The 25586-nt window shown below is 41.0% G+C and overlaps 1 protein-coding gene across 1 annotated transcript in view; it reads right to left on the minus strand.

The window, feature by feature from the left end:
- LOC103640438 (achilleol B synthase) overlaps window positions 1–25586 on the minus strand; it is a 63850-nt gene that overhangs the window by 32148 nt on the left and 6116 nt on the right. The window contains exons 6-7 of the mRNA XM_008663019.2: window positions 20050–20216; window positions 8366–8554 (exon numbers count right to left, since the gene is read on the minus strand). Of these exons, the coding sequence (XP_008661241.1) occupies window positions 8366–8554; window positions 20050–20216 (356 nt within the window). The remainder of the gene's footprint in view (window positions 1–8365; window positions 8555–20049; window positions 20217–25586) is intronic.

A 25586-nucleotide genomic window follows, 5' to 3' on the forward strand; every position in this document is an offset into this window, starting at 1 on the left:
GACCAAATAACAACTTCTTCACTATGATGGCGAGTCACATGAGTAGGTAATTTGCCATGATAGAAGAGCCACCTCATGCTATGATGATAGACAATTGTTGAATTCTGAGTCAGTCTACTAGGTGTGTGCGACCATCATATCACTCAACTAGAGTAGGCATAAAATTCTTTGTCTAGTTGGCACTACTCAAGCAACATGCAAACTACCTAACAATGGATGTTGAGAGTCCTTCTAGAGCTAGATCCCACTGGACTTCGTCATAGTTTGAGTCTTCATGTTTAGCTTCATAACAGTCATGTTCCTGATCTTGGTATTTGGCATTGACCCAGTTTTTCTATTGAAAACATCTAACTTGGCTTGAAGGTCTTTACCATGTGATGGGGTCTAGGCTTGGTCGTGGTTAGGCTAAGCCACTTACCAAGCCCTATCATGTCGATTGCAAAGTGACTCGATTCATCGATGGCACTACCTATTTTGTGATTATTCTTGCTCATTTCGAGTTGGTTCACCCAAGGAATTGATAAGGCCATAACTTAGTATTAGGGCAACTAGAGTCTCGGCGCACATGGCTGCATAGGTCACCTTGTTGTTGATCTGGTTCAAGTCTTCATGGGCTATGTGTTATCTCTTAGTAGTAGCGGTGTGAGTCGATCAAATAGTAGCTTTGTTGAAACAATATTCTGCATTGGTATTGCATAAACTTGTTGCAATAGAAATCCACCATATGGATCTGGTCATGAATAGATCTACCTCATGCTCTTAGATCATTGTGATTACTCTGATTCATGATTGCTACCTTGTTAGCATTGTCTTCTTTGTGGTTAGAAAGGTGACCGCCCTAGAGTCTATTAACAGAGGCAGCCATAAATACCAAGCATTATTCCAATAGATCATATGAATCCGAGCTCAAGCCCAAGTCCTAGTCCATGTTGAAGCTAGGGTCGAAATAGTAATCCAAGTCAAACCCAAGTTCAAGTCTAAGTCGAGGTTAGAGTTGAGTCCAAGTATGAGACAATGTCATGAGACCTTATAGACATACAGTCACTATGATGGTGGCTAGTTCTCTAGTATCTTGATCAAATGGCATCAACAATGACTAAATATATGGGATGGTCCCGAGATTGTCGGGTGTGTCAATGATGAATCTTAGGGTGCTAAATATGAAAATGTGGACTCCATGGTTACTATGAACTCTCCATTGATCTACGCGACTGCACCTACCTAGCGAGCCAACTATGAAAGATTGTTCGATGGTATTTATATGTGGTAGTCATGATATCAAAAGATAAAGGTAAAGGCACGAGAGGCATGGGGATTTATGCAGGTTTGTGATATCAATGTGAAACAATACTCTGTGTCCTATGTGTGGTTGTATGCATTGATCTGATAAGAGATGTGTTCTCTTACCTTATGGGGCTCCTTGTCCCCTATTTTATATTTGAAGGAGGGACATTAAATATAGGGTAGGCATTAAGTTGGTTACCTAGATGGAGACATGACCATGTCATTACCAAGTTGCATACAAGTCAATCTCTATGTATACAAGATCATCTTCCTCATCAATTGAGATCTTTGCCATATGTTTTATCATGATGAGATCTTTGCCATATTTGTGCTTCTAGAATCCTCTTGGTTGTAGGACACCTCCCAATCTTGACCACCAAGTCCTTAGGATTATGGCCGAGTCCATGGGCCCATATATTCATGTCTTTCTTCATGAAGTATGATCAACATATTATTGACATGATATCCTCCATGATGCCATGACTAGGTAGCTAAAGATGTAGAAACTACTCTACTTGACCTTGTCATGTCCTAGAAGCTTAGATACTATTTTAGGTGAATACTATCTCAATGGTTACATCTTTTCCATAGAGAGTAGTGTTATGCAACCAGCATATTGATGAGTGCATCACAAAGTGGGCGACCGAACAATGTGAAGTCTGGCCATAATTTTGTCCTCTGCCACTCAGTAAAGAGTTAGACACTCATAGACTTTTTGTAGAGTGAACTCCCTTAGGACATTTAGGCCTAGACCCAAGACCCGCCTAGGTCATTTCCAAACTAACTCTCATTGGAGATCACTAGGTGCTCTACTTTGATGGGTCTATCCAGCCTAAATGTGTCAACATCAGATTTCTTCTGGTTTACCAAACTGATGAACTAATCTACTATGCATGTCACCTGAATTTCTTTGCTAGAAACAACATGGCTGAGTATGAGGCGCTCATTATGTGCCTAGAAAACATCATATCTCTTGGGTTTGGTAGCTATTAGTTAAAGATGACTCCCAACTGGTGATTTATCAGGTTCATATGCTCTAGGTGTGTAATAATGACATTTCACAGTCTATGCTAAAAAACTCAAACAGATGTAGTTCTTGGTTGATGCCTTGCACTATAGGTATATACCTACTTTTCTTCAACCCAGGCACCTCTACTTATGGAGACCTTTGAGCTAAGGCTCACTTAACCAGCTACTCAACTTGCCAACCTATGCGAGGAGGGCACAACCGGTGCATGAGTGCAAGTGGCCACAAATGTGTTGCATTCAAACGCCATACTCTAGCAATAGTAACACAAGGCTCCATACTTAGCTAGGAATGCTCAAGTTGACCTTGATGATGCATGGATCTCTAAGAAACGGGGCTACTTCAAAGATAACCACTCACTGAAGATGTCAATGCTGCAAAGCACATCTCTTGCTAAGCTAAGAGGTATGAATTGTTTGGAAGGTGGCCTCTAACAGTCAGCACCGTTGAAATTCTCATAAAATGTGTTATCTAGGAGGAGGGAAATAATATAATCATTGACATTCACAAGGTTGAGTGTGCTAGACACATTTTGCATGATGGATGGTAAAGCCTTTTAGTAAGTATTTTACTAGTCGATAGTTCTCAAGGACACAACTAAGCTGGTAATAAAATGGTGATCATGTCAACTCCATGCGAAGCAGATCCACGCAGTGGCCCAAGTAATGTGATTCATCCCTCTGTCCTAGCCCTTTGAGATCTAGCGCATGGACATCTTAGACCCTTCCCTAAGGATATTTATGGCTATGAGTTTGTTTCCATTAACAAATTTGCAACGCTTGAGCTCGTGTTAATGACAAAAATTGCAAGCACTATATTGTCAAGTTTATTTGGGGCCATCATATCCCACTTCGAGGTCCCAAATAGGATGATTACCAATGAAGGTATCCATTCACAAGCAGTCTGTTCAGCAATTAATGTGAGTAGATGGGCATTTGCATGCTTTGTTTTGCCTCACCATATCGTCATGAGAGCAACGGGTAGGTCTAGTGGGTGAATTTAGAAATCATCATAGTTGTAACACCTCTGGTGTTACTGTCACTAAAACTTGAGCATAACAACATGAGCATTGGCATATCATGTGTTTGTTACACCTAGAGTGCATTCACTAGGTAAAATTTTCAAATAAGTTGTACTGATATGATTTGATGTGTGGTTAACCCTAGGGTAAAGTGCTTAACCTCAGATTAGGGGTTATGGATATAAGTGAAGCCCAAATATGTGAAAACCTCAAAAGACATGAGACATGATCATAAGATATCACATTTGAAGGACTTTAGTGACACCAAAACCCTAAAGTGCTAAAAACCCTAAAAAGACCCCTGAAAAACCCTAAACTAGAACCCTAGGGGATTAAGTGCAAGTTTTGTGCACTTTTGGACCCAAGTGCAAATACCAAAGTAATAGAACACCACAAATCATGTGTTTATCACATGTAAGGATTTGCAAGTCAAATTGTGGGATTTGGACTTATTTGCAAAAAGCACCACTTAAACCATATAGGCCTAAGTCTGAAATTCAGTGAACTTGGAGCATCTTTGGAGCCTTATATCTTTTAATCCATAAAGAATTTGCCTAGGTCAATGCATCAAGATTATAGAGATACTATAGGAGCATAACTTTGCTTAAGTGATTAAACCTTGGTGTCATACAAAATTTGGAGATAAATGGACCTAAAGTCTGGATGTCAGTCAACTCAGAATCTGAAATCTTACTGACAGTGGCTTGGGCTAAACTTTGGGAGCTCTTTTGAAGATAATCTAGTGAGTGTTTGAGCATGGTTACTATAGCAAGATTGTAGCTGGATTATAGGGCTAGAACTTTGTTACAGAGAGATTAACAAGTTGCCACACAAAAAACGGAGATTAATGCCCTGCAAATGGTCCTGTCAGACAGATTGAACGGTGTTCTGATTGTACAGTGACTAAATAAGATCATAGGTTCAGCCCCCCTCACCGCCGGTGACCTCGCGCCCAGATTCACACCGGCGTCGCAATTCACGCCCGGTCGAACAAGGATAACGCTCCTCGGTGAAAAATCGGGCACTAAGGATGAGCTTAAGGCACTGCTCCGCCTCGGCCGCCGTGTCCGCTTGACTCATGGCCGGTTCAGATAAGCTCACCGGAGTTAGCCGCCTGCCGCTCGAATGCCACGTGCCTAGACGCAGTACTTCATCATGGTGACTCACTCTAGCATGTCCGGTCATCGCTGGTGGTCAGGCCACGGTGAAAGCCACGCATCTCTTGCGCCAGTGCTCTCCCCTCTCTTCGCCCGCCAGCACGCCATGCCCAAATTAGGAGCCACCACCCTCGGGCCATATAAATTGAGCATGCCATCAGCTCTGCTAGGTAGTCAAGCATCCAGCGCACCCACTCGTGTCTCGGATTGTCCACCAGAGAGCTCTAATTTGAGATTTCCCCCAAATCGGTCAAGAACACCGTACTGTGTGAGCTCGCCGCGGTCAGCTCTTCACAGGTCCGGTCATGCCCTCCTAGCTCTTGTTTTAGCACTCTCTTATGCTCTTGATGCTTCTCGACCCAGCCAATTGAACTAGACCATGCTAGATCACCGGGAACGCCTTGGTTTGTCCGTTGAGCGTTGTGTCACCATGGACAGAGTGATTAGGAGCTAGAATCTTGCAATTAATTGAGGGGAAAGGGTCATTAGGGGTAGAATTGGGTGTCAGCCGCACCGGAGCACTGGTAGTTGAGTTATCCGGCCGGTATTGGCTCGCTGGAGTCCCTGCTCCACCGTCCATGGTCGAGGGCCTCAACTTGTGAAGAAATAGAAAAGGGGAGTTTTTGTTTGTGATTGTCAGTGACACAGAGAAATAGTGTTGCAGACTCTTTAAGGGGTTTTCAAATCGTCATGGTCTTCTGTGCAAATCTGACACCGCGGGCGCGCGCGGGCGCGCTTTCGCTTGTGCATGGGCCGACTTGGGCTAGTTTCAGTCCATTACTGTTTATACTTTCTCTTTTTCTTTTTCTACCAGACTTAGGAAATCCATAGAAAATTATAGAAAAATGATAAAAATATGAGACTAATTTTGTTGGACTCCTAGATTTCTCTAGTATTTAATAAAAATAGTTCTAGTATTTTTAGTCCAAATAAGGAATTAATCAGTATCTAAAAGAGCTTAAACCTATACCTCTGGAATTTTAGGAATTATTTAATGACTCCAAAAATCACCAAACATTTTGGATAAGTTTAATATGATATTTAGATCCCATGAGTGAAGTTTCACTTGATTTGGACATTGTTTGATTCCTAAACCCAAAACCCTAGCTCCTTAGGGTAAAAATGCCTAACCCTACTAAGGTACTAACCTAGAAAAACCATAGTTACCCTAGTACACCATGAAGGAAAGTTGTATTCAAGATACAACTTGATACATCTTTTCTATTATTGCATTTTCATAAGCATTACGTGAGCATTCATGGTTATATATGATTATATATATAGAAAACGAAGAAGAAGTGACTGTTGAAGAGGAAGAGCCTACTCCGTCAACAGAAAATCCACCTGCCGGGAACTGTTTTTACTTTGATATCTGTGGAACAGAGCCCGACTCTCCTACAACACAAGGCAAGCCCCGGTGCATTTGCCACCTCCTTGCTATTTTAAACTCTTTATCACTTGACTGATGCATTAGGTGATAGGAGTTGAATGTTAAACCAATTGCTGCATTTCCTTCCTTGGAACTATTTACCATTCCTTGATTACCTGTTTTATTAAAAAGGTTTTTCTGATGCTTAGTCCTGCTTTAGAAAAACAAATGTTTTGTTTTTAAACAAAAGATGATGCTTCACAGTGGATGGGATGTTTTCAAAAATAAAACTTGATGGTGGATCCATCATGGTCGTGATGGGTTCAACATCGGAAAAGATGTACCTCTGCCAGGTACCAAACTTTGGGGTTTTAAATGATAAAGCTGAGACCGGACGGGTGACTTGCACAAGAAGAGAGAGTCTCGGTGTAGTGTCTCCGTCTAAGTCGATTAAGGACCGTCTCGATGTAGGCTTGCTGATCAAGGACCTTTTAACTGGTCACATGCCTCATCATGGGTAAGCTTTGCCTCGGGAAGACTAATACCAGAAAGGCCAACACTCAATGGGAGTGGAGAGATGGCGAGAGTAGCGTGTGCCCTCCGTAGCAAGAGGCTGGACAGTGGTGTATATGTGCTCTCGGTTGGCGTGAACCCGGTCTGGTCTTAAAAAACCCAGCGGCGAGTTGACATATGCAAGGGTTAAGTGCTACATATGTCATGTGATTGGAGATCCCCAGCTGGGTATTAATCAATTCGGATCGCCGTTACTTCTCAGACATGAAGACTTGGTCACTGCCCTACACGTAGCATTCTAGTGAACGAGAAGGGTTGTTAAAAGGATGGCTAGTATAGGCCAAGTGCTTGAACTAGGGTAGAAAGAACTCTAGTGACAGGTAATGACTTAACTTGCTAATAAAACTGGATTTTTAAGGATCCACTATTAGTAAGCATTTTTTGCAAACAGAGTCTTGATTCTTGATTAAGCCTTACCTTGACTCCCTTAAGCCAACATATCTTTGAGAGTATTTTATGTTGACGGATAAGACTTGCGAAAGTACACTTCGTACTCAGGGTTTTCGAACCCATGTTGTTGTAGGTGAGGAAACAGCAGAATTTTGCTGTTTTTGCACTAATGTGGTGCCCAAGGACGTGGTGCCCAAAGATGAACCTCAACAGTGAAGTGGTTGCGAGAGGAAGTTGGCCTCCCTTTTTAAAAACAATATACTTTTATGCGGGAGGGGTTTTTGCCTCCCAGGGTTGTAATAATAATACTTATGCACTCTTATGACCTGGTGATGTAATAATAATACTCTTTCTATATTTTAATGAATGTAAATTAAGTTATTATAATTCGCTTCCGCTTATTCGTTCCTCCGATGTGTTGTAATATCTGTGTGATGGGTGAAACGCTCTTGGGCGAGGAAAAGAATACAGATACCGAACTTGTCAAGTGATTATGTGCATCTATAGGGTTGTCTAAGGTCTGTTGGACAAAGACAACTGTAGGTGGGCCTAATGACTTGGGAGGTTTCGTCACAATAGTACTTAATAAATGACCATATTATTGCATCAAAGAACATGGCACCATGTGCACCAAGCACCTCGAGCTAGTCGTCTAGGCAATCCAGACCACTCCAAATAGTGTCATCGGGGAACACCATTCTTTTGGGTTTATGGAGGCAAAGGCATGTTTCCCTTGGAAATCACTAAGGACTCTTCCTAAGTCAAAGATTACCATGATCTTTCGTAGGAGTAGATCCACCTAGAGAAGCTAGACTTCCTCGATGAGTAACACCGACAAGCTCTATTTTAGCCAGTGGATTACTAGCATAATCTACACTATAACCACATGTGTCACATTAGAGATCATATGTTCATCAAAGAGGAACGTTTGTTCCGATGCATCCTCAACTAGGTAGGGATAAACAAGCTATCCTCTACCTAGAATGGCCCTTTTAGGACATGGACATCTTCCAACTACAGTGTCTTAGGTTGGCTATGGAGGATAGTAGTCTGTTGCGCAATCCATGGAATATAGAGCACCTCCTTAAGTTTTACCCTTAGGTGTATTCTTAGGCCAACATATCGTAGGCCTACATCCACTTCTATGTTGCCTAAGGACCACCAATATGTACATAGCTTCATACTTTCTATACAAATCTGAGTTTTACAATTTACACCCTCACTTAGGGCCTTACTCTTGCACCTAAAAGTATCTCCCTTGTTTTCTTCTGTCCAATCAAACTCAACATGCCAAAATGGTTGTCAGGTAAGTTAGTATTCAATCGACTAGCACGAATGCCATGCAACATAGCTCAAGTCCTAGAGATAATACCCTAATAATGACCAAACCCATTATATGAACAAGCTCTGCCATGATGAGTCACCTCCTTGGCACATATAAGGTATAATTAGATGACACATTTTGTGTCTTATAACAAAACAATATGATTACATGCATTACTCCAAAGAAATGAGTATGGGAGAATAATGATAGTATACAATACCTTTGGAACAGGACATAAGCCAATATATTGAGTAGTTTCATCTTCATAGTGGATATGTTCTAGGATGTGGTTCAAAGCTCTCTCTCTTAACTTGTTAAGTGGCCAACAGTTCAACATTGGCTCCACAAAAATGTTCAAACAAGTTGAAATAAATTTGAATATTTGTGAAGGTTTATTGCATGTGTCCTCCTAATGAAATGGAAAGGGTGAAATTAGTACATGTTTCACATTATCAATCCAATACATTAATTGGCATTTATAAGCCTTGTTTTCTACACGAGTGGCAAATTAAGTATTAAAGATGAAGCATGTAATTAATCATGGAATGCATCCATATATCCCAATTCCCATATGTGGGATGTCATGTTAACAAAGTTAACACAAACCTACAGTTTTGACGAATAAGTGGTATGAAGGTATGTCTAAATGTCCAATCTCAAAACTTGTGATATTGTAATTAAAAAGGACAAATAATTGAATGGGAAGTACTATGTTAGCATTTTCCTTTGATAAAGATCTTAAATTATGTATACAAATTTTGAATTTGTACTCATATAAAAATGGATACATTTTGACATCAAATTTTAAGAGATAATTGAATATTTAGGGTCAAATTTTAAGAACAATTTGACATAATTCTTGGAAATGAATTTATATGTTTGTAAAGATTCAGAGAAGTGTACAATATTTGAAGGTGAGAACACCTCTCGCTAGGAAAAAGGTCATTCTTTCAACAAGTCAATTCAAAAGTTTATTGATCTATCTACAATGATGTTAAATACCATGCCATTATGTGTGGTAGATATTTTATGCTAGACATGTAAAACTATGAAATAATGGTTTGTCAATAGTACACTGAGAGGGTCTAAAATATATAAGCAATTCCTTATGTACCAGTTCATGTTAACTTGGGATCCTTATTTTCAACTAAATATACTTGAGTTTTTTATAAGTTTCTTATCATTAATGACTCTATCATTATGTCCATAAAAGTCCATACATTTATCACATCTCTTGTAGTTGTCCCCATCTTTTCTCATCTACACATCCACACTATACATAGATTACTTTGTCCTCCATCCCATTAACATTTTTCTTCTTCCAAACATGTACTCCAAGTAAGCTTCATATTGAGGTAACACAATGGATGTAATGAACATAATGCCATAATAATAAACTTTGTGTTTTTGGTAATTATGTGGCAACATAATTCTAAGGGCTAACATGTTAATCAATAATGCTACATGGAAGGCTTATATATCTAAAGGACCACAAGTTGGAGGCATGAAGAATAGTAGGATGAAACAAAATTAGAGGATATTAAAAAGAAATCCCAAACATTGGGAGATTTGATACCTTGGAAGTTGAAATCAATAGGACCTTAGATTGGAGGAAAAAAGGGTGGACAATAAAAAAGCACAACCTCTAAATGAGCTAGTGGTTTTGAGTTTGGAAGCACTAGATATTTTTTGTTCTATGTTAAAGAAGAAACAAAGTCTAAAGTTCTAGTGTTAGAACAAAAGAAGGCACCAATTTATAGTAGAGTAAATCTACATAGCATCAAGTCATACTAGAATAAATGCAGGCATGGGAGTGTCGAATGGCAACATAAAATAGAGTATAGGAGTATTGTTACAAATAGGGGAAGAAGTTGCAATCAAATGAAATTCAATGGACCATATGATGTAGTGCAAAAGAGAAAGCACGAAAGTAGTACTCCAATATCCAAAATATGGCATGACTAAATTCAAATGTGAAGGACAAAAGCTTTGGTGTTGGTATTGCAAACACCAGAGTATTAGATAGTAGTTACAAAAAGGATTGCTATGGCTAGATGGAAAACTTACACAATAGGATGATCTACATGCATAAAAAACAGGAACATCTATTATGCACATTTTATCTAGCCATTTTGCAAAGATTAGACGCATGGTTCCTTGGCCTCTAGTTTTCTTAGGGTTTTTAGGATTGTCGAGGTTAGAGGCAAGGTTAAACATTTGAGATAAACTAAGCTACAAAAGTGCTAAGTAATTGATCCATGGCTGTTATCATATTTTTTAGAGTGCTTAGTTCTAGATTAGGCCTTAGAGGAGATATTATGTGGACTAGTTGGTTCTAGATGAACCACACCCTTATATGTTATTATTTGGGCTAGACAAACGGGTCCTTGCATGGTTCACTAGTGATTTTTCTAACCTCCAACTTATCACCTCACTTACCACATTTACACTTCTACAATTTGCTCCTTTACATTTTTTAGAATAAGTTTTTGAGTAGTTGATATGATTGGCTTGGTTATCATGTGCAACAAAATCGAGTTGGTAAGAAAAAATGTGACCTTTCATTATGTAAATGGCATGGTATTAGATCAAAATTACACTAAATGAGTAACTTTATCATGTTTTTTCTTTATAACACCTTAGCCACTCATAGTCCAGTGGTATTTACTCTTGGCAGCCCTCTAGAGGTTCTTTTGAGATATGATGAAAAAATGATGCACCTTGTTTGTATGAGTATTCTGTCAATCCTATTAAGCCTTGGGATAGTATGTGTATTATATCAATCCTATTAAGCTTTGGGCCAAGATGTCAAATTTTGGTGGCATCTAAGCTTAGTGACAAAAACTGTTCAAGCCTAAAAGGCCTAGTTTGGTATTGGTATTAGAGTGACAAGTATTGGACCAATCAAATACTCAAGTATTGTATATATTAGGTTGTATTCACACTAAGTGTGAGAAAGAGAAGTGATGAGGACATCACTCCTAGTGCACTCGTTGATCCTCTAACCTTTATGCAAGGTCCAATGACCCGATCTCAAATACGATAAACTTATTGGTCATCTCATTCATAAGCGATTCATTTCGTAGTTTTATGAATATATTTCTACCTAATGATGTTCTTATGAACATTAGAGAGGCTAATGAAGTACTTTAAGAAAGGTATGTAGGTGGGGAAGACAAGTGAGGATGTCCAAGACTAAACGAAGGCCTAGTCTAACTTGAGTTTGATTTTGCACTGGTCTTCTGGGCCATCCTATAGTAAAATAGATGCCTAGAAAACATACAAATTGCAATTTTGATGGTGCACATGTGGATAGAAAGAAACTTTCTTAAGATAACTAATGGAATTGGTTTGAGGTATAAATTACACTAGAGTCAAAGGAAATCATTGAAACAAGTTTGTGTCCAGAATCAGTTAGATTCTTGCATTAGTGTCTTTTCGTCCATTGGATTGTGTATCATAATAGAGACTGTTCAGGGTGCTTCTAGAGGATGTGATGACCATTAGACTATGTAATAAGTAGTCGCCAACAACTTATAGATAGTGAGTTATTAATGAAGTTAAACAAGTTGATGCTAAAATTGAAAAAAGTAACTAATTACATTGAAAAACATGTTCTGTTTGCTACTAAATCTGATGTTATATAAATTCATGATGTGTTATATGTTTTGAGATGCAAGGATTCATTATTTTCCATTCATGATATAGCTATAACTTTGCCACCTTTTGTCGCCGACCTTTTGCAGAAATATAGTGATGTTTTTTCCACCGAGACACCTCTAGGACTTTCACCTATTCAAGAGATCATCTAGTGGACAAGATCTTAGGAGACATCAAGGGAGTAACTACACGTTCTAGAGTTACTAATTTTTGTGAACATTACTTTTTGTGTTTTCTATTGAGCCTTTTCAGATTGAATATGCTTTGTAGGATTCGAATTCGGTGATAGTCATGTAGAAAATGCTCAACAACTTCAAGAGAACTGAAGTTTGGAGCCTAGTGACATGTCCCAAATAGAATGTTGTTAGAACCAAGTGGGTTTTCTACAACAAACAAAACGAACATGGTGTGCTGAAATGGAACAAGGCTAGACTTGTGGTAAAAGGTTATCCCAAGTCTCAGGCTTAGATTTTGATGAAACCTTTGCACCCATAGCTAAGCTAGAGTCAATTTATTTTTTATTAGCATATGCTACTCACCATTGTTTTAAGCTATTTCAAATGGACGTCAAGAGCGCATTCCTCAACGGACCTATCAAGTAGGAGGCCTATGTTGAGCAACATCCTGGCTTCGAAGACAATAAGTATCCCAATCATGTGTTTAAACTCAATAAGGCCCCCTATGTGCTTAAGCAAGCACCTAGAGATGGTATGAATGTCTAAGAGATTTCCTTATTGCTAATTAATTTAAGGTCGGGAAAGTCGGTCCTACTTTATTCACTAAGACGATTAATGGTGATTTTTATTTGTATGTAAAATTTATGTCGATGGTATTATTTTTTGTTCTAATAATTAAATATTTTGTGAAGAATTTAGTAGGATAATGATCCAGAAGTTTGAGATGTCCATGATGGTTGAGCTGAAATTATTCCTAGGGTTCCAAGTCAAGCAGCTCAAGGATGGTACCTGCATCTCCCAAAATAAGTACACATAGGACATCCTAAAGAAGTTTGGGCTGAAGGAAGTGAAACCCATCAACACACCCATGGGAACGAACATGCATCTCGATTTGGATATTGGAGGTAAGTTTGTAGATCAAAGTTATACCAGTCTATGATAGGATCTCTCTTGTACTTATGTGCATGTAGACTGGATATTATGCTTTCAATTTGTATTTGTAAAAGATTCCAATCTGACCCTAAGGAATGTCACGTTAGGGCCATGAAATGAATCTTAAGGTATTTAGTCCACACACCTCATTTTGGGCTTTGGTATCCTAAGCGGTCAAACTTTATCTCATTGGATATTCCGATGCCAACTATGCCGGATGTAAGATATATAGGAAGAGTACATATAGGACTTGCCGGTTCTTGGGAACATCCCTGGTGCCTTGGAGTTCCAAAAAGCAAAATCATGTTGCCCTATCCACTGCTGTGGCCAAGTACATTGTTGTAGGAGAATGTTGTACGCAATTACTTTGGATGAGGCAAACCCTCAGGGACTTTCTCTACAATCTGTTGGGGTGAAGGCGAAGACGCTACCCTTCGCTCCAGGCCTTCGTCAACTCGCTGCTCCAATGGAGGCAAGAGGACCGGCGCGGCTCACCCTTCGCCCTCTTCACTACAAGACGAAGGCCTACGACGAAGTCTCTCCATCCCACATCCCCACCCGACTTGGAGGCCCACGTGAGATTCGGCCCATTGTAACAGGCCCTGCGCGGCTCAGGCGTGTTACGGGCCTGATTTGTAATAGCTTTTCTGTAATGACAGTTTGTAACCCTCCCTTATGGGAATATTCTAGGGATAATCAAGGTGCCTGAGGGCATAAGCGTCCTTACATCGGGACGTTGGGCGCTCGGGCACCTATAAATACCCCCGCACAGTGCCCTTGAGAGGCTGGATTAATAGAGCAATTGCCATCTCGAGTTAAACCGCATTTGCATTCTTTCCACTCACCCGTTGGATCATCTTGCCCAGGGGAGCAAGTTCCAACATTTGGCACCCACCGTTCGTGCTACGAACAAACCACCCGCGATGGCACCCAACAGAGCTAGCTCAAAGGCAGCCCCATCCGTTGACGAAGCAGCGAAGTCAGTGTTGCTAGCCGAGAAAAAGGGCAAGGCCCTTGCAGACACCACCCAACAAGAAGCCTGCGAAGACGACGCCATCAGCAAGATAAAGCGCAACGATCAACCAACTCCCGAAGGCAGCCTCCGCACCTGCAGCTCCGGAGGACAGCCACAGGAACCACCCCTAGACTTCGCTCCACTAGAGGGCGAGGACGCCACAGAAGACGGCGAAGTCATCGGCATTTTAGCAGAAGAACAGCTACAGCTGCGGGCCCTGCGCATCAAGAACCGCAACCTCTAGAAGCAGAAAGAAATCCTCGAGGCCAAGCGCCAACGTGTCTCTGCGCAGGCCAAGGTGCGTCAGATGATACGAGACGAGGAGCAGAGGGCTCAGGAACTCGAGCAAGAGATTGCGCTCATGCAGCACGAAGGCCAACATGATCTGCAGCACGGCCTGCCCGCCTAATAGCGCGCGCCAGTCGGAGACCTATTCATTCCTCAGCGCGGACCCTTCATCCCGCACGCCGCAGCATTCCAAGGCATCAACTACCTTGATGAGCGGAGCCCCCTGGCGCCGCAACTGCAAGTGTCACCATGTCCCGCCAACTTCAGGGCAGGGACCTACCCCAAGTACAACGGCAGCACCGACCCAGCACAGTACATCATGAGCTATCAAGTCGCTGTCGCATCTCCGGCGGGGACGACGCCACGATGGCCAAGTCCTTCATCATCGCCTTTGAGGGTCCGGCCTTGACCTGGTACACCAGGTTGCCCCCGTTGTCCATCGACTCCTAGAGAAGTCTCCGGGACAAATTTCTGCTCAACTTCCAAGGGTACCACCCAGACACCGATGCCTTGGCCGAACTGTCACTCTACAAGCAGCAGGAGAGAGAAACCCTGCGGGAGGACTACCGCAAGTTCTTGACTCTCAAGTCACAACTTCTCTCAGTCGACGACCAAATTGCCATACACTACGCCATCAGTGGCCTTCGGGCTGGCGTCTTGTACAGTCACTGCATCAGAGACCCACCCAAAAACCTCCAAGAACTCTATCAGTTGTTTGAAAAGTACGCCAGATACGAAGAGCTCCACCAGCGCAAGGTCGAGTCTCAAAGAAAGCCCAAGGACCCTCCGCAGTCCAGCTAACACATGGACAAGACCTTCGCAGTCAGACTCTGGCCGGGACAACCGCAGTCAGCAGCAGGTGCATAATATTGCCAACCAGCACCCCGCCGGTGAGGCCCCTCGCCGTCAAGATTACCCCCCCAGGGCCGCGGCAATGGAACACGTGGTCGGGGCGAGGACGGGCGCAGCAGCCGCGCAGATTTTACTGCCTGTTTCACGGCGAAGACTGCGCGCACCCAACGAGGGATTGCCCAGAAACGAAGGCCACCAGGGACAGGATGTCTCGGGCACAACCCACCGACAACCCAAGAGTTGTCGCGCACACATAGCAACACCACCCCACACAACCATACAACCACGCATACCAACACCACGAGGAGGTACAAGTCATACCACCCCCACTTCCGCCTCCGCACCCGCATCAGCCAAACATCCACCACCAAAATCACCCCAAGCACCAAAACAGGAAGACTTCGCTAATCAGTCGTATCGTGCGGTCATTCACATGATCACTGGAGGGTCCAGCGTCGACTTCGACACGAAGCGACAAAAGAGGGACCACTACCGAAGCATCAACCACGTCGCCATCACTGGCCCAGTCGTGCAAAAAAAGTGGTCCCATGTGCCGCTGACCTTCGACGCTAGAGATGTTGACCTGCGCAGCGCACCCCACGTTGACACCATGGTAATCAACTGCAGTGTGGCACGCTGGGACCTGCACAAAGTCTTAGTTGACAACGGCAGCCAGGTGGACATCATCTTCCTCCACGCCTTCGACCGCATGGGCATCAGCCACAGTTTACTCAAGCCTTCAGACAATCCTCTATATGGCTTCGGTGGCAAGGGCACCTTCCCTGTGGGCAAGATAGAGCAACGTCCCCCTCCTATGTGATAATGAGATTGTGATTCGCATGGTGCAAAATCCTATTGATCACAGCTACACAAAACAGATAGACTTCTGGCACCACTTTATGAGAGACCACTCATAAAGGGGAGATATCGTAATAGACCATGTGAACACCCAGAACCACTTAGCCGATATCTTCACCAAGCCATTGAAGGAAAAAACGATTTTGTGAGTTGAGGAGTGAACTAAATATCTTAGACTCTCGAAACATGGATTGAAGTATTGCAGGCATTGCACATTTTTGTTATACCTTTGATCATATTGTTTATTATTTCTTTGCTTTATTCATATCCATATTTATGCTATGGTCAAGTTGTAGAAATCATCCTTGGGCCTCACAAGTCCAAGTGCATTGATGCACACATTTAGGGGAGAATAGTCTAGAAGTTGACCTTTTGAGACTAGCAATACTTTCAAGTTGATCATGTGTGTATTCTCAAAGTGTTCTAAAGGGAAATGATGAACTTGAGCCAAAAGGACACTTCCACTGCCATTCGATATTAAAGGGATCAAGTTACACAGTTTGCATTACTCGCGTGTTTATTATCATTTATTTTGGAGTAATGTGAAAGTCCACTTAACTTTCTTTGTTTTGTGCTTAATGCCAAAGGGGGAGAAAGTGTATGCCAAAGCAAACTCAACGCTTTACTAGAGTATTAAAAAATTTCTAAGTCATTTCAATCTTCCAATTGGTATTTTTCAAATGGTATGTCAAAATTCCTCTTGAGAGCTAAGGAGAGATCCATTTGTAAAAATCTTTGCAAAAAGGGGGGAGTTCTTTCTCTTATGCCAAAGGGGCGGTAAAAGCTTTTGATTATGAGTTGCAAAACTTTTGGAAAAGATTTCTCTAAACCTTGAAAAGAATTTGATTTGCGAAATCAAAAAGGCTAAGTGGTTCTTAATTGCTACAAACATGTCAAATTTGTTAAAACCAACTTAGTTTAACTCAATTTGCATATGTTGGTCGCATAATGAATAGCAAACATGTTCTAAGTTAGTCATATTCTATTTGCTTTGGGTGTGTTGGCATAAACCACCAAAAAGGGGAAGATTAAAAGGGAAATGGATAAATAAGACATTTCTATAAAGTTTTGGTGATCAGTGACCAACACAACATATTGGACTAACTAGTTTGCTAAGTCTATGAGTGCAGGTTCAGTCAAGTGCAAAATGAAGAATCCAAGTTCAAATGAGCTCAAACAAGGCTAGAAAGTGCAATATTTTTAAAAGGGTACAATCATGAGGTTTGGACCTTTGAATATTTTGTATACACCTTTTAGAATGTTTTAGGCACTTTGGTTTGCTCTCCAACTCAGTTTCTAGTGAAAGTGTCATTTTGGACTTGCTTTGAGCTCAAATAGGACCTGTATACAGAAGATGAGCTGAAGGTATGAATCCATGACTTAGACAAGTTGACAATAATCTAAGTATGTTTGTCTAAGTCATAGCAAAGCTCCAAACAAAAGCAATTTCGAATTGGAGAAGTTTTGCTAAAAGAGCAAAATCTAGGCTAAATTAGGCTCACCGGACTGGTCCGGTTGCGCGCCATGCCAGGCGTCCAGAGAGCCCCTTAGAAGATTTGCCTACCTGGAGCATCGAACCTAGGGTCCAATGCACTAGACCTCACCTACAGGAACTTGGCAGCCTCGAGAATTTTGGCTAAAATTCAATGGGCCATGGTCCGGTGGTCCACCGGACCTTGCGAGTAATGGTTACTTCAGCTCCAACGGGCGACTCCAACGGCTAACTAAAATGTGGTGGTCTGGTGGTGGATGGACCGGCCTGGTGCCACCCAAGTTTGGAAAGTGCCAATCAAGGTCCTGGAACTAATGCTACTATTCACGGTCCGGTGCGCCAGCCGAGAGCAGATTTGATCAGAATTTCATCAAAGGCTAGTTGGAGGTTTTGGCTATAAATATTTCCCTAACCATCCCTCTCTCTTCACTAAGTCACTCAAGAGCTAGTACATTATTCCTACGCATTAGAGAAACATGCCGAAGCAATCCAAGCGCCTATGTGAGATAGAGATGTGCTGCTACTATGAGCTTGTGTTTTTATCCATGGAGTTGTTCTTGTGCTCTTGTGTGTGTTCTAACCCTCCCTCTTACTATTCATTGGAGATCTAACTCTCAAAAACTTATGTGCGGCTACAAGAGACTCTATTATGTGGAGATCATTGTGAGAAGATATTGATAAGGAAGATATGTGTTCTCAAGTTGATCATTGGATTACATGAGAAGGGTTGAGTGCAATAATCGTCCTTTGAAACACTACAACGTGGATGTAGGCAAACATTTGAGGCTTGGCTAAACCACGACAATAATCGTCGTGTCTTGTGTGCTTTATTTTTCTATGATTTGTCCTTCCTCTTTAAGTTCTTGATCTTCACTTGGGTTTTTTTCCCTTGACCTAATTCCAAAATCAAGGTCGGCATCAAGTACAAGAACTTCTCTCACTTCTTCTACTCTCTTGGATCTTGACTTTGAGCTAACCACTAATTTGGGTCCAAGTTTGTTTTTAGTTGTGAATTTTTAAGGTGACACCTATTCACCCCCTAGGTGACTATCAATGCGAAAACAAGAAAACAAATTTTCATATCAGATTTTATATCCTATTTGTTTGCAATCAAAGAAAAAGTCCAGAATATTGATATCCGAGTAAGTATCTATTTTCATCCCTACCCTTGATGTTCAGGTTAGTGATGAGTGATTATCAACAAGAGTAGCACCTTGGATTGAGTCATATGGACTAAACGGGGAAAATAGGTGTCACAGAGAATAACAAGAAGTTAGTGGAGAAAGGAGTTATGGGTTTGAGTCTAATATATATGCAAAGATTGTAGGATGTATTGGGCCCGTCCCTAATTGAGTCAATCTAGGTTGGTACGCCATGCCAATGAAGTGGCCTACTAATGGCCCTGTCGTTGGGTCCGACCGACATAGGCAAGTTGGCTATTGTGTCATACATGTTGTTGCTAGGCCACGCGTTGTTCCCATAGTCCTTGGGCCAGATGTCCCACAATACTTTTCATTAGATCCATCCGAAAACATAGAATCATTTGCAGCCTGCTCGTCAGTCATCAACTAACCTACATGTCCATATTGATGAGGGGAGGGGACTCGCCCAGTACCTGCATATTGTCATTCTTACTAGTCATGCTAGAGGGAGAGTAGACACACAAGCATGTCTCTTTCATTGTGTCGAAGGAAGAGGAGCCATGAGAACATAGGAAACACATCTAGCACCTGCCTCAATCTTGACCTTGACTAGGAAGAGAGACCACTTGTCGGGGACCTCACTTGGGACAAGAAGTCGAATGGCCAAAGTCATAGGAGGAGTCGCCACCTCGTCAAGATCTTGCCCTTGTACATAAGGAGAGATCATAGACTAAGGACCTAGCGCTCACAACCGCGGTTCAAACAGAAGCCATCGTGGGATGAAAGAGGGTTCCTGCAAATTAGACCTAGGATGGATATTTGAGGGCTCTAATATTGACCTTGGTAGGAATAGGGGTGGTAATGGATCACGATCCAAATGTCTCTTCACAATTTGTTTGAGTCATTCAAAAATGAATAGAAATAGAGCCTAATCATAATCCGATCTGATCCTTAAATTTTATTGGGTAAAATTTAGAGCCCATTAAAATCCCTAGGTGGGGCATGTTTTGAAGGCTGAGTTAGGGTTTAGGGTTTAGGAAGATATCTAAAGAAAACATTATGTCTTTATCTTGATTTCTAAATTTTACTGGTGGAGTTTATGTAGGAAGATATCTAAAAGAAAAAACATTATGTCTTTAGCTTGATTTGTAGTTACTTTGTGAAAAATGTTAAAATGACATCTATAGTGTATGTAGGATAGTTCATGTGTCAACATTTTTTAGTAGGAAATATAAATTCATATTCTCTGAAGAAGGTCAGGCATAATGGTACTTTCTCCATCCTTTAATACAATGGGATACGAACAAACAAAAAATTAAGTGTCCTAGGGTAAACATCTTATTTCTGAAGTAATGAAAATAGTGTAATCATGACATTGCATATCTTTTATGTCCAAAAAGTAACAAATTTATGCAAACAATATTGCACAATTTAAATATTTATAGCTATTATAATAATGACTAATATTCAAGGAGGACGGTGGCAAACCTTGGCACAACAATTACGAGTTTTGTTCCAATCAATTTGATCATAAGGCAAAATGAAAAGTTCATCCCTTAGTGCTAATATAGTTGGTGTAATGGGACCAACAAATTTCTTTCCATAAAGGAAAGCTATTGACATGTAAGTAATTCTTGTGAAGCACCAGAACCGTCCTGTGTGTACAAGAGAAAGCTCACTTTAGTAATGATATATTTAAATAGATAACAGTTTTATACCAAATATAGCTTGTGAGTTTTATTTCTAATAACTTATAACACACTAATATGATCATGTAATCTGTAATTTATTAATGAATACTTAAACCTTCCTTTGTATACCCATGATTCTTAAATGAATTCTTATCTACATTATTGTCGTCTCCCCCATATGCTTTGTTTGATAATAAGGTAATAACAGCAAGAGTTCATTTTTCACATAACGCATAACTTATACAAGAAAAAGTACATGCCAAGGCCTAGTAATAATCATCCCTATATATGTTAAATGTCCCCGCTCATACAACATATACAAAAAAAGAACTGAACCTTCATGTCACATGATTAAATATGAAAAAAAATAAGCAAGAAAGAGTATTTTGTTTACTACCATTTATCTAACTTTTTAGTTAATGACATTCTAACCAAAATTTCATTTCATTCTCTCCTTTTACCTACATAAATAAGGTACTTCACCCACCAATCACATTTTTCATTTTGTTCTCCTCAAATAAAACTTGTGTGTACAATTACAGTTTTTAGGATAATATGTAAGTATGTATTCGATACTATGAAACATTTTTTGTATTTAACCACTATAAGTTGAATAGATTTTAAAATGTAACACCCTTACCTTTGACTAGGCCTTGGATGAGATGCCCTAGAGGGCCTACATGTGAGGTTTGTGGTGGAGATATATTAGAAGAAATTGCCTCTAGATATTCTATTATGGTATCATTTGCATAGGAGATCCTTTGTAAGGGTCTCATAGTGAACCCTGCCACACCTCCTCGAAAGAGGTGAAGGGTCTTTCAAACTAGGGCATGTGGGTAGCATGACTTGTGCTAAAGTTGTACAACCTCTACAGAGTGTAAAACTGGTTAATTAATTAGCCATGCTCATGGTCAAGAGAGGCATTTGGATCCTCATATATTAGTGTTTTACAAACACAAAATGTCAAGGGTGAGATGTCGAGATGGTTTCAAAAGGTTCGCCATAGGACTTGGCGGATGATTCCTTATGATATGCAATGAACGGTTTTCAAAACATTCACCATGAGACTTAGTAAATGGTTCATTGTGGGATGCAATTAATGTATTTTCAATGGTTACTTTACTGTAATGGTTCACCAAGAGATTTGGTGAATGGTTCATTGTCGGATGCAATGAACATTTAAGTTACTAGAATGTAACATAGTTTTACCTAACAAATGTTTTACAAAGAGGATTAGTATGCTTTGCATATGCAATTCAAACTTCACCAACGAAAAGCAACCGCTCAAGCTAGTCCGCTATATAGCCAATCCACTTTTTACCCAAACTGGTATACTTGTTGAGTGTGAAAGTACTCACCCTAGCTTTTTCCACCCCACCATATGTATTGTTCCATCCAAATAGTGGAAAACAGGTGTCCTAGACCCCAAGAGTTCTAGGACTACGGCGAGTTTTGGGCCTACAATAAACCAGACAGCTGTGGGGGGTCTACTAGTGCATTAAATAAATATCAAGTTTATGTAATAAATACTCTATCTCATTGATAAAAAAGCATTGTGTTTTGATATAATCCAATGTATGATGTCACTATACATGTGATTCTCGATATGGTTACATGTATAGTGGACATTAGGTTTTGTCCTTAAAATCGAGTGTGACATCATGCGACTAGGGACTCCTCTCATGCACGTAAGGACTCTTCCCCTTCCTCCCTTCATGATCGATGCCCCTGACTACCATGGTGGTGCCCTCCTCTCTCCTTTCTAAAGAGCCCTAGGAACCCACTTCTTCCTCCTCACCATCTCTTGGACCATGGACACCTAGGATAACCTTTTTGTTGTGGAACCCCTCCTCCAAGCGATTGAAGTGTAGGAGAAGAAGGAAGGAATTCAAATGAATTTAGTCATCAATTGTTGTCGGTTGTTTGTTACAATCTAGACATCAGATATAATTCAAATTCTAGTATAGGTCAATTAAGAATTTGGTAATTCCACAAATACAAAAGATGTAGGCTTTCTTGTTATTTATCAAATGCCACTGTTTCATTCCTATCAGATTCAGGTATGAAGTTGTCCTAATTTTTGGGTACTATCCATGCAAACTGGGCTTGGTGATCAACATGAAAGCTGTAGGAAAGTTTCCATAGATTTCTAGAAAATACTTGTTTGTCTTATTTGATGTCAAGTGTCAAAAGTAATAGATTAAAGACTGTAGAATCATAAATCTGTCCAAAAATTCAAAAAAAAAAGGTTCAATGGAACTATAGTTCGTGGGGGCTGCTTTGATTTTCATGTATGTATTAGTATGTGATATTTTATAATGGTGGCTTTGTTGAATAGTTTCTAGCACATCCGGTGACAAGAGCTCATCACGAGTCTTTCCAAGGTACTGTTGCACAATTCATATTTAATTCAAGTCTATTCGGTTCTTGTTCCTATGAGTAAGTCCTAGCACTACTTACTCGGCTTTACTAGCAAATGCAAAGGAATACTTTGAGGTTTTTTTTTGTCTTACTCGGCTTTACTAGCAAATGCAAAGGAATACTTTGAGATTTTTTGTCTCTAATGAAAACTATAGATCATTTGACAATCGAATTGGATTTCATTCATTAATCCATGCTTTATTTTGGTATTCTGGTTCTAAATTATTACTGCTCAGTATTTTTTACTCGTCGTTGTGTTCTTTTGGTTTTTAGGTACTAGATAATTGCAACATGCAGGAAAGATGGGAGTAGATGCTTCCTCAAAAGTCCACACACCCTTACAATCACATAATAACTATTTTTAAATAAGTAATAAAATCAATGTGTACCTCCTTAGTTTGGTTTAGTGACTATTATTGTTGTTGAAGATGTTTTGTTTGATGTGCTGGTAATTTTATATCCTTGTGTTGGGAACAGACTGTGATAATCAATTTTTACATCTATTGTGGTTTTATTATGTGCATGTATTTCATATGCCTCATTATAGGGAAAATTTATTGAAAATTCTAATGGTTGTCTTTTAGATTTGAGGTAGTATTAGCAAGGTTTTATTTGTGTTTAGTAGCTTCTAGCTGAAGAGAAGACATGGTGTCATAGAAGACCTATAAGGTGTGCTACAAGTCCAAGACACAAGATAAAACAAACAAAGCAATGACATAAAGAAAATAAGCTCACTACATGTTTATTGCAATCAACGGATAACTTTGGTGTTGACTAGGTAATGACACCTAGAAGATAGGATGGCAGAACATCAGTCAAATAGAATCAACAAGACTCAATAGAAAAGTCTCGTATAAAAATAGAAAGAGCACCAGAGAAAATATTATGAAGGCAGCACTGTATAGATGCCATCACCGAAAAATATTCGATGGAATAATGAACACAACGCTAGAGGATAGGATCACATTCGAAGATGTTCTTGAAAGGAATTTCCATAATTACAAATGCCTAACTTATGGCACCAAATGAAACGGATTCTTCGATGAAGCTTAGAATATTAACCCAAAGGCAGAACAATGCAACCGAAATTATCTGGTATGCATCGATGGTTGCATCATAGAAAGGGATAACAATCGACAAATGATCCAACAATCGAGTTCTGCTATTTCATGTGGCACTCATAGAAATCTCTAATCAAGTCACCAAATTTTTGTTATGAATGCAAAATGTGATGTGCATTTCCTAACTGCTAGTTTCTTTGTGGTGCTATTAATACCCATTGGTTGTCTTTTGTGTAACACCTAAAATCTTATTTTAGGATTTACAAAAGTTTCTCCAAAAAATTCGAGATAAAATGTATTTGAACAATAAAGATTTCTTCTTTTTAAAATATATTTTTCCTAAAGTAAATAAATATGTGTGTGCATTGCATATCTAAAAAAGATTCCCAAATAAAGGGATAAAATAAATAACAAAAATAAACTTGCATCTCATGCTGGGTTTTTTTATCTGTGCTAATTTAACATGTGTTCAAACTGGTTCAAATTTGAATTGGAGATTAAAAAATAGAAATAGAAAAGGAGAAAAGACAAGAGAAGGAGATACTGCTCATCGCGCGAACCCAACACCTTCACGCGGCCCACTCTCACCTGAAAATCGCAGCACGGCCCAGCACCGCGCGCTCAGTGTAGCGCCCGCACTCGCCGCCTTGTGGGTCCCACCGGTCCGCCTTCAAAGAGCCGGGCGGCCCGCCGGGCACTGTTAGAAAACCGGTCGGACTGTCTAACCGCTTATTCATACCGGGCTGACCTGGTCCCACATAGAATCGGGTTGTGCCGGGCTCGTACCGGGCCCAAATAGCGGACTTTGTGCCGGGCTCGCGGGCCTCGTGATTATTGGACATCTATAATGCCTCCATCTTCACTACCGTGTGGGCCCACGTGCTCAGTCTGTCGTCCTCACTGCGGATTCGTGTCAACCGAGCACGAAGATGGTGGATCCCCTTCGCCGTGCCCTAGGTCTATCCTGCCGGACTCGATCATGACTATAAGAATAGCTGCAACCACCTTCTTCATCCATCAAACCGCAATAGCCGCCATTGGGAGAAAGCGCAGAAGGAAAGCAGTGTAGCCACCGTAGTCAACGGCGCGATTGGGCATTCGGTTGGTCCTCGGTGCCCCTCCTGGAGAGTCACCGGGTCACGCTGGTCGTATTCCGCAGCATTGTTGTTCACGGGGATGGCTCGGCGGCACGGGCGTATTTCGCTGTCGTGCGAGTCGAGGAAGGCCGCCATCGTCCCCTCTCGTCCCCGCAGTCACTCAGAGTCTGGCAATCAGTCAAAGAGGCCCGCCAGCACATGTGGAGCATGAGTGTACAATCCCTAGGCTCGATGGTGGACAGGTGCGTCTGCACTTGCTCGCCGGAGCACGAACGCAACCGTGGAGCCGCTGCTCGGCGTGGACAGCATCGCCATAACCACCAGCCTCCGTAAGAAGCCTCCCTTAAGTTTGCCTTAACCATAGCATCATGTAGCACCGTTCGTTGTAGAGATTGTGCCGAGGATGAAGTTTTGGGCGTCTGCGGCAATGGCACTGCCACGCCGGACCAACGCCTGCCGTGTTCGCCTAACAAAACGGGGGAGATGATCCCTAATCGTTAGATATAGGCTGTATAGCCTGGATTAAAAGATGGTGTACTGTTTCGTAGAGTCGTCGAGAGCTGTCGATCTCGGATCGAGCGGGTCCGATTTGATTAAGGATGTTTTAAATCTATGTCATCGATCTTCGATCCAACAACTGGGTTTGTGTACTATTCAGTTAAAAGGCCGATCTACTGGGCGCTCGGTTATGGATCCAACGGTTGAGGCTTATAGATGCCCCTTCGCGGGCGGATTCTTTCTAAAGAGACCATCAG

Source organism: Zea mays, chromosome 1, assembly GCF_902167145.1.
Source record: "Zea mays cultivar B73 chromosome 1, Zm-B73-REFERENCE-NAM-5.0, whole genome shotgun sequence".
Lineage (NCBI taxonomy): Eukaryota > Viridiplantae > Streptophyta > Magnoliopsida > Poales > Poaceae > Zea > Zea mays.